Below are 15356 nucleotides of genomic sequence, written 5' to 3' on the forward strand. Positions count from 1 at the left end.
TCAGCCCGGAACCCAAGCTCCGAAGCTCTCGTTTCTCCGCTTCCGCCGAGACCCTCTGCGGGGTGGGCAGGCGTGAACGTCACTTCCGGCCTGACTGAGGGCTGATCCCGAGAAGTTTCTGCGTGGAGATCCTGGGTTGCCCGGACGTGCGTGACCATGTGGCGGCAGTTGCCTCGCGCCAGTGCGCCACTCTTGCGGGTGTCCCTGTCAGGTCAGCAGTCTCCTTTGGTCTCTAGGGAAACCCTCCCTTTTCCTTGTCACCCCCCAATCCTATACCTCCCAAACCCAAAGTGCTCTGTTGGGGAAGCCCTGGCTATGGTACTGTCCTCGCCGTTGCCTCCATCACACGGATTCGTGCACAGGAGCGACAGCCGCGAATGGGGGCAGCGCCCGGAGACCCGGGCTGGCTTCTTTGGGGTCCTGGTCTGTGAGCCCATTTAGTGGGACCTGCGTCAGGTGTAAATACATCTGGCAAGGGTTGCACTAGGTCCCGCCTGACCTCGTCGCCTTTGTTCTTTAACTTGATAGGTTCCTGGACAGCCCCGCCGGCCAGTGCTGGCTTAAAGACGCTGCTCCCCGTGCCATCTTTTGAAGGTGAGAGATTATCATTTTCACGTTTGTAAGACCTCTCTGATGGAACCCAGCACAGAGTAAATGAAGCATAGGAGTGTGTTAGTGTTTCCTATCCCCATTTATTCCATAAATATTTATTGAGGGCACACTATATGCCAAGCCGTGTTTTATGCACTAGAGATAAATGAAAAAAAAAAAAAAGACAAAAATCCTTGCTCATAGAATGCAGTGGTTTGGTGGGATATCAACACTAGGTCTTACCACAAGCATATGACTGATGGTCAACCCCACCCAGAGCCAATTGGTCTCAAATTTGAACTTTTTATGTTCTCCCCAAATGAGGTTTTACATATATAGAGTCATTTAAAAATATTATGTGAAAAACATTAATTTGCTAAATATAAACATTTAAGGTATGCCACAATTTATCTTAAATGTGATTTACATTCTTTAATCTACTCAAAATAATGAAAGGGATCTGGATCTCTGAGGGTCTTATCTTCTACACATAACTGTAAAACTACTATATACTGTGGAAGTATATATTGACTTATAGGTGAAAGAAAGCATTACTGAGTTCTTCAGTAGCTGCATAGAGAATGGCAGGGGGTGGGCCAGTGGGCAGTTGGGGAAGAGTTTCTGTAACCCTGAATAGTGTTTTTCATTATAAACATTTCATTTTGACTCAATGAAAGAGCAATGTTTGTTTTACTACAGAAATGTTTACAATGACAGGTTAACATTTTTTTTTTCTTAAGCTGTCAAGTAGAGATGATACTTGAAGAAGATGTAGCATGCCTGGCTTGCAGTTGTTCCCACTCATCCCCACCTGGCACACTGTTGTATATTCCAGGATCCATGTAGGTCCTAGCATGAAAAGCCCCTGCACATATAAAGGAAAGAGTACTGATAAAAGGATTCCTAGGTTGTATGTTTTCCCAGCAAGAAAGTGGCAGAGCTGGAGAAGTTAGATATTTTCATGTATGATATAGTATTCTTTCCACCACCTTCATTCACATTAGAGAAGTATAGTATTTAAAAAAAAAAAAAAAAAAAAAAAGGCAAGAAAGAAAAAAAAAATCATAATGTCTGGGTTTAAATCATGGCTCTGCTGGGTGGCCTTGACCAAATAATTAAAAGTCTCTAAAGCTTTGGTTCCTCTCTTATAAAATGGAGCTAAGAATACTATCTACCTAATGTTCTGTTTCTTGACCTGGATGCCAGTTCTGTGGATGTGTTCATGTGTTTACTCTGTGATAAGTCACTAAGCTACATGGTTTTGATTTGGCCCTTTTATTCATGTGTTAAATTTTAATAAAAATTCAAAATTTTAAAAAAAGGAAGCCCTGAAAATATATATACTAATGCTATAAAGTTGTTTTAAGGATTAGATGAGATAAATGCAGGTAAAATATTTAAGTCAATGTCCAGCGCACAGTAAACACTTAAAAAAAAAAAAAAAAGTGTTATTCTGACAGTGTATTCTTTCACCTGTTATTTTTCTAGAAAAAAAACAAATCCTTTGAGACATGGTTTTACTTATTCTTAGTTATTCTGTGCTCCTTTTAGATGTTTCCATTCCTGAAAAGCCCAAGCTTAGATTTGTTGAAAGGGCACCACTTGTGCCAAAAGTGAAAAGAGAACCTAGAAACTTGAGTGACATTCGGGGACCTTCCACTAAAGCCACTGAATTTACAGAAGGCAATTTTGCAATCTTGGTAAGTGAGTTTGGCAAAAAGTAGCTTCTGGATGGAAGCCAGGGATTAAACAAAATCTCAAACTCTTGAGTTAATTCTAGTTTCTTCCTCATTTGTTAGGAGAGCTGTCGTCACCGGTTCTTTAAATTGATGTGCACAGAGGTTGCTGGATTAGGACTTGATACCAGTAGCTACACAATGGGTGTGGACTAGAATTTATTCTCCTTTGAATAGCCAGTGATGTTTTGAAACATCTTCATGCAGCCTGCGTGACCAGCCTCTGCCAGCCTTTCAGAACCCCATGCCCACTCTCCTCAGTGCTCATTCTACTCCAGCCACAATGGCTTTTATTCAAACTCACTGAACCCTTGGCTGTGTCAGGACTGTCACCTGTACTGTTCTTCAGCCTAGAACACCTTTCTCTCTTTTCCCTTGACTAGTTCTCCTTACCATTCTGGCTTCAGCTTTAAATGTCACCTCCACAGAGAGGCCTTCCCTGGCCATCTAATGAAGTGAGTCCACCCTTGTTCTCCTTTATCACTGTGTCCTAGACTTTTCCTCCAAAGTACTTAATTATAAGTGTATTTTATTTTCACATGTGTCTTCGAAGCTACAGTTACTACAAAAGGAAATACAAAATCCCATAAAAGATACCTAAGTCCCTGTGTGTTTCTAATTCTTTCATTCACTTTTAGGCACTCGGCGGTGGTTACCTCCATTGGGGCCATTTTGAAATGATGCGCCTGACAATCAACCGCTCTATGGACCCCAAGAACATGTTTGCTATTTGGCGGATACCAGCCCCTTTCAAGCCCATCACCCGCAAGGGTATCGGGCAGCGCATGGGGGGTGGCAAAGGTGCCATTGATCACTATGTGACACCCGTGAAGACTGGATGCCTCATAGTAGAAATGGGTGGGCGTTGTGAATTCAAAGAGGTACAAGGTTTCCTCAACCAGGTTGCCCACAAGTTGCCTTTCCCAGCAAAGGCCGTGAGCCGTGAGACTCTAGAGAAAATGCGGAAAGATCAAGAGGAAAGAGAACGTAACAACCAAAACCCCTGGACCTTTGAACGCATAGCCACTGCCAACATGTTGGGGATACGGAAGGTACTGAGCCCATATGATTTGACCCAGAAGGGGCGATACTGGGGCAAGTTTTTTCTGCCTGGGCGAGTGTAGTGAGTGTGAGAAACAGCTGTTGAGTGAGGGGAAGAATCTGCATTTTAATCCCCATCAGCTTACCTTTAAAAGCTTTGGGTAGTCCTTGTCATAACTAAAGAGCAGCATATGAGAAGGTGGTTTTGGGGGGAAAAATGTAATTATCTGTAGTTTTTTTTTTAAAGTACTTTATCTGAATATTAAAGTTTGAGCAATAACTCAGGAAATAACTTCTCATTGGTCACTCTTAGTGCCTCAGGTGGTTCAGGCAGGCTTGACTGTTAGGAGCTCCGATTCTTCAGGTATGAGTGTCTACAGGCTGAAAGTAAATGTTTGCATCTTCCACCTCTGATGAAAGTCAGACATAATGTCTATACTGCCTTTTGTATGTACAATCTCAGGAGCTTGTTTCTGACATTTTATTAGTTGCAAACACAAACTCAGTAATGTTTTTGGAATAACAAAGAAGAAACGACAGTAAGTAGGTTAACCGATTCAACATATTTATTGATGCCCAGCTATCCATCTTCTCACAATCTTGAAGTGAGGGATGTTGGACAACATTCTTTACCTTTTAACAAAAAGAACTAATAAAAAGAAGAATTGAAATTGTGTGGCCTTTCTTAAGTCTGAAGTTCTTTGAAGATAGTGAGTGTTTGGTTCTGTCTTTGTGTCCCTGAAGGATCTAGTGCAGTCCATATTATCGCACAGCACTCTACTGGTGGATGAATGAGGGCCCTGTGTGATTCAAATACCCATGGTCCTTGTTTCCCTTTAACAAGATTAATCTGTTTTTCTGAAGTGCCTAGCAGTAGTCTTTATCCCCTATTCAAAATAAAGGAAATACAAGTTGATAAAAATATTAAACCATTTACTTCTGAAAGAAAATGGGTAGAAAGCACACTGACTAAAATGTAATTTTTCTTAACCCATTTTCACTTTCTTAAAAAATAAGATCTCTGGCAAAATAAGAATTTAATTTACTCTCAGAGGTACAATTTATCTAAACAGTTGTGTGGTCCTCAAGAGTTGTAATGTAACTAATCACTAGTAAGTTATTTTTATTAAAGCTTATATTCACATGGCTTTAAAGTTGCACACACCTAAACCTTGACTTGGGGGCAATATTTGGAACAGTTTCTTGACACAAATTATTGGCCAACAAAGTCAGTTTGAGCTAGCAGCATGAATCAGATAAGTAACATAAGCGATATACCTCATTTTGCCAAACCCTTTCTCACCTAATATCTTAATCTAGTCTTTGTTATGGTTCATAGTGTATCTGTGTTATAAAGTGTACTGATGACTTGCAAGCTAAATCATAGTATAAACCTTTGGTCTCTGGATTTAGTTACTGAACCTCAATCCTGAATCCAGCCATCACTGAGTGAGAAGATATCAATAGACAGTAGAACTCCACCACCACCCATAGAAAAAGCACTTTAAAATATATGTTGTGGTAATTGTGGGGGCTAGGAGACCTGTTGTAGCATTTTTACATAAATGGGTCAATCCATTCCCAGGCAGCTTTACACAGCCTAAAAAAAACCATTCCACCAATGATGACTTAAAGGATTTGAGTCAAATCCAAGGACTTTTCCATGGGTGAAATCAGAGTTTAAGTATAATTTTAGGTAATTAAATTCTCACATGTTTATTGAGGACTAGTAAGTGGCAGGCACTGTGCTAAAGTATTGGGGATACAGCAGTGTACAAAACAGGCAGGCTGCTGCTGCTTAGATACTCTTCACTCTAAGACTGCTATTGAACCCGGAAGAAGGAAGTAGATGTAGGGTTGATTAGGTGTGAGTCCTAGAAAGAGAGTTAAAAGCAGAAGCAACAAGTATCTTGATCTTACTGATCAATTTATAGCAGTTAAAATAAGATCCTATTGAACTGGGTGTGATAACAATACCTGACTCTTCACAGTTATACCTTGGCTTAAGGTATAGCAGGCCTTAAGTTTCATTTCCTGAACAGGTACTCATCATTTGTTTTCTTCTCTGCCTTGCAGTTTCTTCTTTGAATCCATCAGTCTAGTCAGCTTTATATAGCTGAGCTCCCTGACCCCCACCAAATTATGTATTTTCACAAGCCTGTTCTTTTAATAGGCAATAATTTTTAATGGGTAGTTGATTATTGCCCTGTGTCATGAAAGACTGAAGAGGAATAGCTGTTGAGGAATCTGCAGTGGAGAAGTGATGGCACCACAGAGGTGCAAGAAGGATTAGAAATGCCAGTTGAGGATCCATCTCAGGGCTGGGGAAAGAATAGAATGGAGGAAAAAAAAAAAATCATAGATCACATAGTGTGGTGATCAAGGTCAGCATCACCAGTCCCTCTTCTGCAGGACTTGTCCTGACCTTGCAAAAGAGGAAATGTATTTACTTTGGGTCTACAGTTGGCCCTCTTCCAAAGAGGAAGAACTAATTCTTACTCCTTTTGCCATTCCCAGATACCAAGGCCCAAGTTCTGCAGCAGGAAATTGACATTCCTGACCTGTACAAAGCATTCTGCTAGCAGACCTGATCATGGACCAGATTGTCACATTTGTCTCTCCCCATCTACTTACTACCAACTCATTTTTCTCTCTATGAAATGTCCCTTTCCTTAATTTTTCCAACTTATATTTCTTCCAGCACCTAATCCCACCCAGTTTAGGGCACCTGGTGACAATGAATGATTCCAAGATATACACAAGTTTCTAATAGCAGATTTGGCCCTCCCCAGAGACGGCTCACCTTTCTTAGGCAAATATGCCTCCAATGGTAGAGGCTAAGATGATCGCAAGGATAACACAGCAGATCATGATCATGATCTTCTTCTGCTCATCCAGACAAGAAAAGAAAAGGCATTATGAGAAGCAACATCACTATGCAGTTATCAAGTTCCAAAGGAAGGGAGACAGAACAGGATCTGGACAAAGAAGAGTATATGGAGAAAAAGGGAGCATCAGAAGGAAAAGGAAGATGGATTTGGCTTCTAGAACCCAGAATGTAATCAAAATATTCTTTTCAGGTGAGTGAGTGAAAAATCAAATCAACAGGAACCTCGGGATGTAGTATGTTGTTCTGCCTTCCCAGATACCATCACAACAGAAGTCCCCCATTTCCTTCTTGAGCCAAATACTCATTCAGTGAGTGAACCAAATTACTTGGGGGAGCTCCCCAAATCTGAAACTCAAGATATCATTATAATGAATTCTTTCAGAATTAAGCCACTTTTAAAGATTAGACCACTTTTGACCCATTTGGTCCAGCACATGGTTAGAAAGATTTTAATTCCCTCCCTAAACCTGAACAAAACCACCACATGGTGGCACCCAATCACTAAGTGTATTGCAGGGAGACAGAGCCAGAACTGTTTCACAATCAATATAAAGTCATTTATTTTTAAATTAGAAATAAAATAATCAAGTTTACATTTTTAAAAAAATAACAAACAACAACAAAATCCTTCACACATCATGTTCCAAAACATAAGCCCCAGGCCTCCATCTCAGAGGAGATCAAAAGCCCGTGATTAGAGCTTGTCTCCCCTTGTTGCTAGGGCCAATTCACTGTCTGACATCATAGCCTTGGGCAAGAAAGGCATCTCCTTGGCTCTGTCAGAATGCTGGGCATGACTGGGAAGGGTAGCCCTTGAAAAGGAAGCTAATGGGAAGTGCCTGGATTAGGGTGTTCACCCTCTCCTAGAAAGCATTAAAGTCAAAGCTGAAATATACCTGGTACCCCAAATGAGGGAGACTGGCAGAGACCAGCAGGGAATATAAGGGGCTTACCACTGGGTCAACACAGTCACTACACTTGAAAATTTCCAAGCCTTTTGCTTCCTCCACAGTATGATTTGGGGGAGACAGAGAAACTGTCAAGCTCATTAGCCTGATAGCAGGAAAAGCCACTCAGTAGTCTTTGGTCTCCCCCAAACTACTCTACCCTGGACATAGGACATCCCATAAGTCACCTGAATGACACCAAATACCGTGGGATATTCTCAGGACAAGCCTAGCCTAAACAGCAGGTAGCAAGGTGTCATCATACCGTCTAGCTGCTAAGCAGAACAACTAAATGGGGATCAACTTAGTCTTCATCCCAAAGATCTATGATATTTCCAGTACTCATCCAGAAATCAGATTTCTTGATGACATGGTAAAATCAAATAGCTACTGTGGTTCATTAGCAGGTGGGCACATGTCCTTTATCTAATTTTTAGCCTATCTCAAGGTTATTTTTTTGAGGTCATAATGTTCTCCACTTATAGTTTCCTACTTCCTGAGACAATGCATATATGTACACACACACACACACACACACAATTATAAAAATATATCTGGAACATATGAAATGAGTGACTGAATACTTGCACCACTCGTGTGAAATATCTCCACGGCCTAAGTCTCAAGTACCTTGTCCCTGGCCTACTTTTAAGTCTCTGGTTATTTTTGGCCTCAGAGCGATGGCATCACTCTCTAAAGGAACAGCCAGTTTTCAAGACTCAGACATGGAAACAAATATCCCACATCCTCAGCCTTTGCAAATGGCAACCTTAAGATGACTGCATCATCCTAGTCCCTCCTTGAGAGAACACAACATAGACAAAGATTGAGATTGGCCTCCAAGCTGAACACCAAGAGCTTAATTCCAGATTCAATTTCAAAGAAGTCAGCTTCTCAAGCCAAAATGATATTTGCCAGTCCCTCATGTTTTCAGGACATAGTGACAACAAACTGTAAGGACTGGCATCTTGCCAGGCAAAGACTCAAATTCAAGCCTTATTGTTGCCAAACTCAGAAAAATCCCCACAATTTGCTAAAGATACCCCTCAAAATATATATATATTGCAATTTCTAGGAGAACACTCCATGAGGTAGAAAATACAGCACCTTGGGAGGGTCTCGGACAAGCTCTCCAAGGTGCAAGGGCTAATTTGACACACCCGAGGGAGGAAAGAGAAGCTGGGTCAGTTCCTACAATCCAGGAAAGAAGATACTTCAGAGTTGGTGGGGCAGGAGAAGGCTTTGAGGAGAACTCAGGGTTGCATCAGGCAGATTAGATTCCTCCAGGGCTACACGGCTTGCTAGGTCAGGTCCAAAGACAGTTACAAGGAAACAAAGGAGTAGGTTCCACTCATGCTCAGGAAGGCCATTCAAACTCCAGTTCCATCTGAGGACAAAGGTGGCCACGCCAGGCTGGAGTAAAATCAGGTTCTAAGAGAAGTATGGGAAGAAGGAGCTAATCAGTGCACAGGATGATGGTGAAGAACAGGTGAAATTAGCTCAGACCCAGAAGGTGGAGAGGAAAGATCAGAAATAAGTGGAAAAAGGCAATGGAAAAGTCAACACTCAAGCTGTAACAGCCGATATACATACCCAATGCAGGACCTGGAATTAAATATCCCTGTATAGGGCACAAAAAGCCCTGTTAGGAGAGGGAAAAGAACAGAAAAATCTCTGAGAATTTTATAAACCTTCACACAGGCTGTCACATAGCCAGGGAAGGACTTGCCTATGGGGAGGCACAATCACTGGTTGCAAACACCTGTTCTCTCTGCAGACCCCCACATTAGCTCCTCTCTTCAAGCTTCAGAGGCTTTCTGGTACGGAACCTTCTTCCCCATGACTCCCTCCCTTCACTTGGAAGGCAGAAGGGCTCAGTAAAGGAGAAGTTCAGGGGTCAAATTATGGTTGTGCCACTGTACTTGCTATTTAGCCTCGGGCAAGTTTCTTAACCTCCTTGAGCTTCAGAGTTTCCCCATCTGTAAAATGGGGATGATGATATCTATTTAAGACAGCAGCTACCACACAACCAGGAAGTATAAGTGTAGATTGTCTTCCTTCGCTCCTTTTCAGAGACCACTCCCCCTCAGGCTACAGGAAGGAAAAGGGAGTCCAGACTGAAGTAACCATCAGTCTTGTCTTTATTAGAAAATATGGAACAAACTACGGTTAGAGACAGGCTTAGTCATCTAAAAACAATATATTCATTGGTCTCCTCATCTTAAAAAAAATAGTTTACATTCTGAATTCCTTGAATCAAGAATTCCTTGAATCAAGAATTCCTTGAAGAATTTGATAGACATCTTTCATCCAAAGATACAGAAAGATATCAAATATTAAACCTTTAATTATTATAATTTTAACAATCTTCCCAATGAAATGGTTAAGAGTCAGAATGAAGCTCAAAATTTATAAGCAAAAAACTTTAAGGACTAAATACCAAGTGCCAGGTCCCAGTACAAACAAACAAAAAACAAGCAATTATTTGTCTCCGAGAGGTTGACTACCTCTTTGCTGTTTCTCTCTCAAGAAATAGCTGACTGCTTAGTGCTATCATGATCTGACTTTCAGAAACCCTGGTCACATGGAGGGAGGAGAAAGGAGAAGAGGCGCAAAGAAGCAAAAACAAAGCGAAGCAGCAGCCCCTGGATAGCAGATTATCAAGTCTTAAAAATGTTTATATCCATGACCTCAGTAATCCCACTTACAGAAATTTATAATAAAGAAAAAATAGATATGCAGAAAAATATTACGTAAGGCTAATCATACTGTCATTTATAGCAAAGCAATAATAACTAAATCTCTAAAGAACTGGGAAAATGTTAAATAATTGAAAGTATATCCACCATCTAAGGTGTTAAAAGTTAGATTTATGAAGAGATTTTAGTGATATGGAATGAGGCTTACAATTTTGTAACTGGATACAAAACTATGAATAATATAGTCTGAATTATATAAAACTGGGTGGTGAACATATTACTAGGTTAACAATATTAAAATTATTTTTATATTTTTCTGTATTCATATGAGTTTTTTAACAATGTATACTATATTTTGTTCAGAGAAAAGTATTTTAAAAGCCATAAAGATGTTAACAGTCCCAATAACTAAATCATTGTTGTCATGCTACTGCTATACACATGAAGCCCTGATTCAGCAGTAAACTCTATTCTTTTCACCAAATTTTAAAGAAACTGATGGTCTAAATATCCTCTAAGATTCTCCAGATTTTGTAGATAATAATAAATGACTACCCTGCTATACAAAGAAAAGCTAAGATGTAGTAATGAACCCTCCAAAGTCCACTATTAGCTATGTGAACTTGGCCCTGTTACTTAAGTCTGACTTTCTTCATCTGTAAGAGGGAGACAATAGTAGTTATCTTATACAAGTGTTGGGAGGATTCAGTGAAATAATGTGTATAAGGTGATCAGTCCAATGCAAACACTCAGAAATGTTAGCTACTACTATCATTCAAGTGCTAACCAGTCAGCTATCCGCAAAACCCTCAGTCCCAAATCCCAATTCAGAGCTTCATTTACACAGAAAAGCATACAGAAAGCAAAGCCTAACATCCATGAAAGCCAGAGAGAATTCAGAAAGCGCCATGCTTGCTGAGTAAGGGGGGTCAAAACAGGCTGCTCAGATATGCCAGGGGGAAGTGGTAAAGAGATCACAAGACCAAGAGCAGTGACTAAACACACAAGACAGGAGCAAGCACTGCAGCCAGAACCCAAGAAAAGAATCCTAAGGAGATGAAAGAATCCACAGGCCGCTGAAAGTTTTAGAAAATTCAATGTGTCCAAGGAGGCTCGTAAGGGGAGAGATGTGGAATTTGCTAATTTTCTCACAAGGGAGCCAATTCAGAGTCCATGAGAAGCAAAGAAGCATTCACATACTTACATTTTAGTGCAGCACCCTCTTAGGCTGCCCTTAGTTCAGCCCAACGGAAAGTCCAATAATCAACGCTAAAATGCCCAGCAACACAACCACTATCACAATGATAATTATCAATTTCTGGAGAGAAGAATATGAGAAACAAAAATAAATCATTATTAACAAATGACCAAAAAGAAAAAATAACTCATCCAAAAACCCAGCCCCTCTTACCTCTACCTGGAAAGCATCTAATCACTCCAAATAAGATGTCTACATCTCCACATTAAGATATTATATGAGGATATTTGACATTTCTTAAATTACTTTGTATCTACCAGCTGGCAGCTCACCCTGCAGTCTTGCATATGTCGACAGGTACAGTAAGAGATACTATCCTGGGATCTCCAAGCAGCAGTTGGCCAGGATATAAAATGACTCATTTTTCCCTTTCAAAAGGGATGCAAAGACATTTTAATTTCACATTTCTGTCCATCTCTCCCCTAAAGTACACACCTACCATTACTTCAGGATACTGACTGGGTATAAGAAAGCACAATTATGGTCCTGTTGTGAACTAACCTGGATGCACCATGCAAAATAACTTCCCAGCTCCCTAAATCCCCGCATAAGCAACAGGTAAAATTGGAAGAAAAACAATGAACTGGAAAGCAAAAATACCAGAGCCCAGGAGGAAGAGTCAAAGAATAGTCCCAAAAGCAGAAGCCACCAGAGCTGGATCCCCACAGTCAATGAGTAGAGAAGCTTTGACGTCCTTAAGCAACAAGGACACCAGAAAGATGGGCAAATACAGGGGGGTAGTGGAAAGAGCAAGACTGGGATCTGGATTTGAATCCCAGCTCCTATACCTATAGGTGGCCTGAAGCCAATTACTTAACCTCTGACCCTCAATCATTCACCTATAATGTAGAAATAACAGATACTTCATAAGATTTTGTAAAAAAGATTTTGTCAAAAAAAAACATTATAAAGAAATAATGTTTATATAGCAATTAGCACCGTGCTGGGTACATGACAGAGTAAAAGGGGCAGGGGGAGAAAGGCCTTATTGGGAGACAATCAAGAGAAAGTTTCTAAAGAATAGAAGAGTCAAGTGTAATATCTGAAATGTTCCTGAGTAGTATGCAGGAGGAGATTAACAGCAATATCTGGGCAAGGCTGTGTTCTGTGGAACTGTCTTTCTGGTGTGGGTTCTTGGGTTGAAAGCATGTAAGCCAGATCCATACAAGGCACACCTGGACAGGAAGGGCAGCTAGTCTCATGTGGGGTTCGGATGAGGCCAGGACAGGGAGGGAAGGCACAGTGTCAAGGGCACACAGGTGGGGATGACCAGAGAGAGAAGGACGTAAGCCAGACCAGCTGAGACTTCAGTGCTCACCCTCCGGGCTTCACTCTGATACTTGACAGCCTTTTTGGTATCCGCTACAGCCCGCTCCACGAAGCCCACTGACTGGTCCATGTTGTTCTCAATACGGTCAATCATGGCTCCCTTTCCCCCAGATGCAAGGGTTGGTCACAGCAGAGAACAGAGACACAGAGAGGAACGGCAGAAAGAGCAAGAGACAGCAAGCAAAATGCACTTTGTTCTTGGAAGACAGTGGAGAGTCTCACCTTCCGGGCCTGACTCTGGTATTTCACAGCTTTTTTTGTCTCATCCCGTGCCTTCTCCACGTGGTCCACTGTGTGCATAACATTCAACTCTATGTTATCTAACATCTCACCCTGCAAAGAACAGACACTGGTGAGACCCAACAAACCCACCCCACGACAGACCTAGCTCATCCAGGGAAGGGATTCTCTTTATTATAATCTTCAGTACTAAGGGGAGCACCCAGAAACCTTGAAGTACTGCCTTCCAGAAGTACCCCCATGGGGCACACTCACATTTTCCCTATGATCACCTGTGGTTCCCCACTTCTTGCTGGTGGTCACTCATTCAAGAAACATTCATTGAGTTACTTTTCTGTGCCAGGCACTGTGCTGGGAACCTGAATCACACTGTCCAGATGCCTGGTAATTTCATATATATTCTGAGGGCTGCCCCCCCCACCCGCCCCCACCAACCTTTTTTATTTAAGCATGTGGGGAGGAACCAAAATAAGAATATCTCAAGTTCTTAGAGCATCACCAGGATGCTTGCCCCTTCCTGGTCATTCAGACCTGAACCAAGTTCCTTCAGGCCTGAATTGATTCTGTTCACTACTGTAGAACAGTGCCTGGCACATAGTAGGTACTCAATAAATATCTGAGAGTCAGAACATTTGCTTTCTCTAAGAGACACTCCCAGGCCTTTTAAGTGACAGAAGTTGGGTTTACACTAGCTATTTTGTTTGGTTATATCTTCCCCTCCAGACAGTGGTCTCTTAATAGGATTCCCAACCATTTCCTAGCTATTACTTCCTGACAGGGGATTTTGGTCACTCCTCCAGCTAATTCCTGGGCATCTAAGGATGGGAATTGGCCCCACTTACCTAGACCTTCCTCAACCCAACCCCTTCACACTATGACAATCTGTAAACAGAGAAAGGCACTTACCATCACTTGAATCTCAAACCAGTTCCTCGGCAAGGCAGTGTGGGGGAAAAGAAGAGTAGGGATGGAGAGACTTGAGAAATGGTCTCAAAGGCCAGAGGGGGGTGGGGGAGCAGCACCAGGGTCCCGAATAGGGAACTGATGTTAAAAAATCAATGAAGCGGTACTCAGTCCCAAGAGGTTTGAAGTTCTTCCACTAAGGAACCAGTTTTCAACCCTATCCAAGTGGCAGAGCAGCTGGAAGTCCACAGTGACAGCGGCACCCCATGAAACCATGGTCTCTTTTAACCGCATCATTTGAACTAAGAACCATCTGACTATGTGAAACTCACACCATATGCAAGTGATATGGAACAAATCCCTGAGCAAGTGTGCCTGAGGGCAAACAAGCTGTCAAACTAAACACTGTGAGTGTTCCAAGTTTTTCTGTAAATATTACTTTGCTGTTTCTTCATTCATTTTGTTGACTGCTTCTTGTTCCTTAACAAAAAAAAGTGCCAATTTTTTTTTTAGAAAAACACGGGAGGATAAAATAAAGATGGAAAACAAAAATCTCTGTTAAACCTGTTTTCACTGTGAACTGGGTAAATGAGCACCTGTTTTCAGTGTCAACAGTAAAGAGTTGCTATCAGGAGACTGTTTTAAGACCTCATTGGACAGAGGTGCGGAGGCCAGAGGGAAGAAGGTACTTGACAGAGCTCGTCAGACCCCACATTAACTAGAAAGAACTGCAAAGCAAAGGGGAAAAGCAAGACTGGCAAGGCCAAGATGGCCCAAAGTGTCAGCATTTGATAGGCGCACACACTTCTCCCTGGGATACTAGAATTCTATTACTCCATTATGCCAATTCCCAATGGTTCTCCCACCCGCCTCGCTTGGTTTCCAGGATTCGTAGTCATACCATTCCCCACTGTTCTCAGGAGAGTATGAGCTCTTCTCTCCTCCCTTCCCACCGGGGACCCACGGCTGTTACCTGATTCTCCACCAACATGGCGATGTCCATAAACATGTCGTGGAGCTCCTTGATGCTGCTCTCCAGCCTCACAATGTCCTTGTGCCTCCCCTCAATCTCGCTCAGGGCTTGCCTGGAAATCTGGGAGTCGATGATCTACAACAGGCCACGTGCAGACAGACCATCAGCCAACCCTTCAGTGAAGGCCTTCCCCACTGCCGCAGCCCTCACACCTGCTCCCCCTCCTCCAACTGTAGCTCACCCCTCACTTGCTAAACCACGTGGTGCTCCAGAGTGGCCTCCCCTCTCTGTGATAGGGGTCTACATCCGTCCTAGCTCCCAAATCACTCACCCCAGAAGTGAAGATGGCAGGGTTCCCACTCTCCAACATCTCCTCCAGCTCCTCATCTGTTGTCTTTTTGCCAGCTTGATTGATAAAAAGGTAGCAGGTCAAACATAAGACCAACAGACCATTTCAAAAGTTCCCTGAATTTTAGAAATATAGTGACTTTGCTGTAAAGACCATGGTCTTTACAATACTCCCCCCTACAGCCTCCTAATTCATCTCTCGTCTGAGTTCTCCCAATATCTAATCCATCCTTAAAATTATCAACACGTATCTTCCAAAGCACAAATTTCATTATATTCCCTCCCAGCTCAGAATGTTTACTAGCCCCATCATGCTGCCACAGAGTCCAAAGCCCTTAGGACAACATGCCAGTGGCTGCATGAATGCCCCCTCAATCCATCCTTAACCTTATATTGCTGCT

General features: G+C 42.1%; 2 protein-coding genes across 4 annotated transcripts in view; one reads left to right on the top strand and one right to left on the bottom strand.

Moving 5' to 3' along the window:
* The first annotated feature begins 72 nt into the window (after positions 1-72).
* Positions 73-4044, top strand: MRPL16 (mitochondrial ribosomal protein L16). The gene is made up of 4 exons (XM_037838464.1): positions 73-211; positions 529-594; positions 2143-2291; positions 2966-4044. The coding sequence occupies exons 1-4, from the start codon at positions 157-159 to the stop codon at positions 3449-3451; spliced, it is 756 nt and encodes a 251-aa protein (XP_037694392.1). The 5' UTR covers positions 73-156; the 3' UTR covers positions 3452-4044.
* Positions 3913-15356, bottom strand: part of STX3 (syntaxin 3) — a 43454-nt gene continuing 32010 nt past the window's right edge. The window contains exons 7-11 of one of the 3 annotated variants that reach the window (XR_005217341.1): positions 14939-15012; positions 14608-14742; positions 11109-12824; positions 6172-8636; positions 3913-5689 (exon numbers count right to left, since the gene is read on the bottom strand). Coding sequence is in view for 1 of the 3 variants with exons in the window: in XM_037838463.1 (XP_037694391.1) it covers positions 11139-11222; positions 12714-12824; positions 14608-14742; positions 14939-15012 (404 nt within the window). In the remaining 2 variants the exon portion in view is untranslated. Of the gene's footprint in view, positions 8637-11108; positions 12825-14607; positions 14743-14938; positions 15013-15356 lie in introns of all 3 variants that reach the window. The other 2 variants (XM_037838463.1, XR_005217340.1) reach the window with 2 other exon arrangements.

Source organism: Choloepus didactylus, chromosome 6 (genome assembly GCF_015220235.1).
Source record: "Choloepus didactylus isolate mChoDid1 chromosome 6, mChoDid1.pri, whole genome shotgun sequence".
NCBI lineage: Eukaryota > Metazoa > Chordata > Mammalia > Pilosa > Megalonychidae > Choloepus > Choloepus didactylus.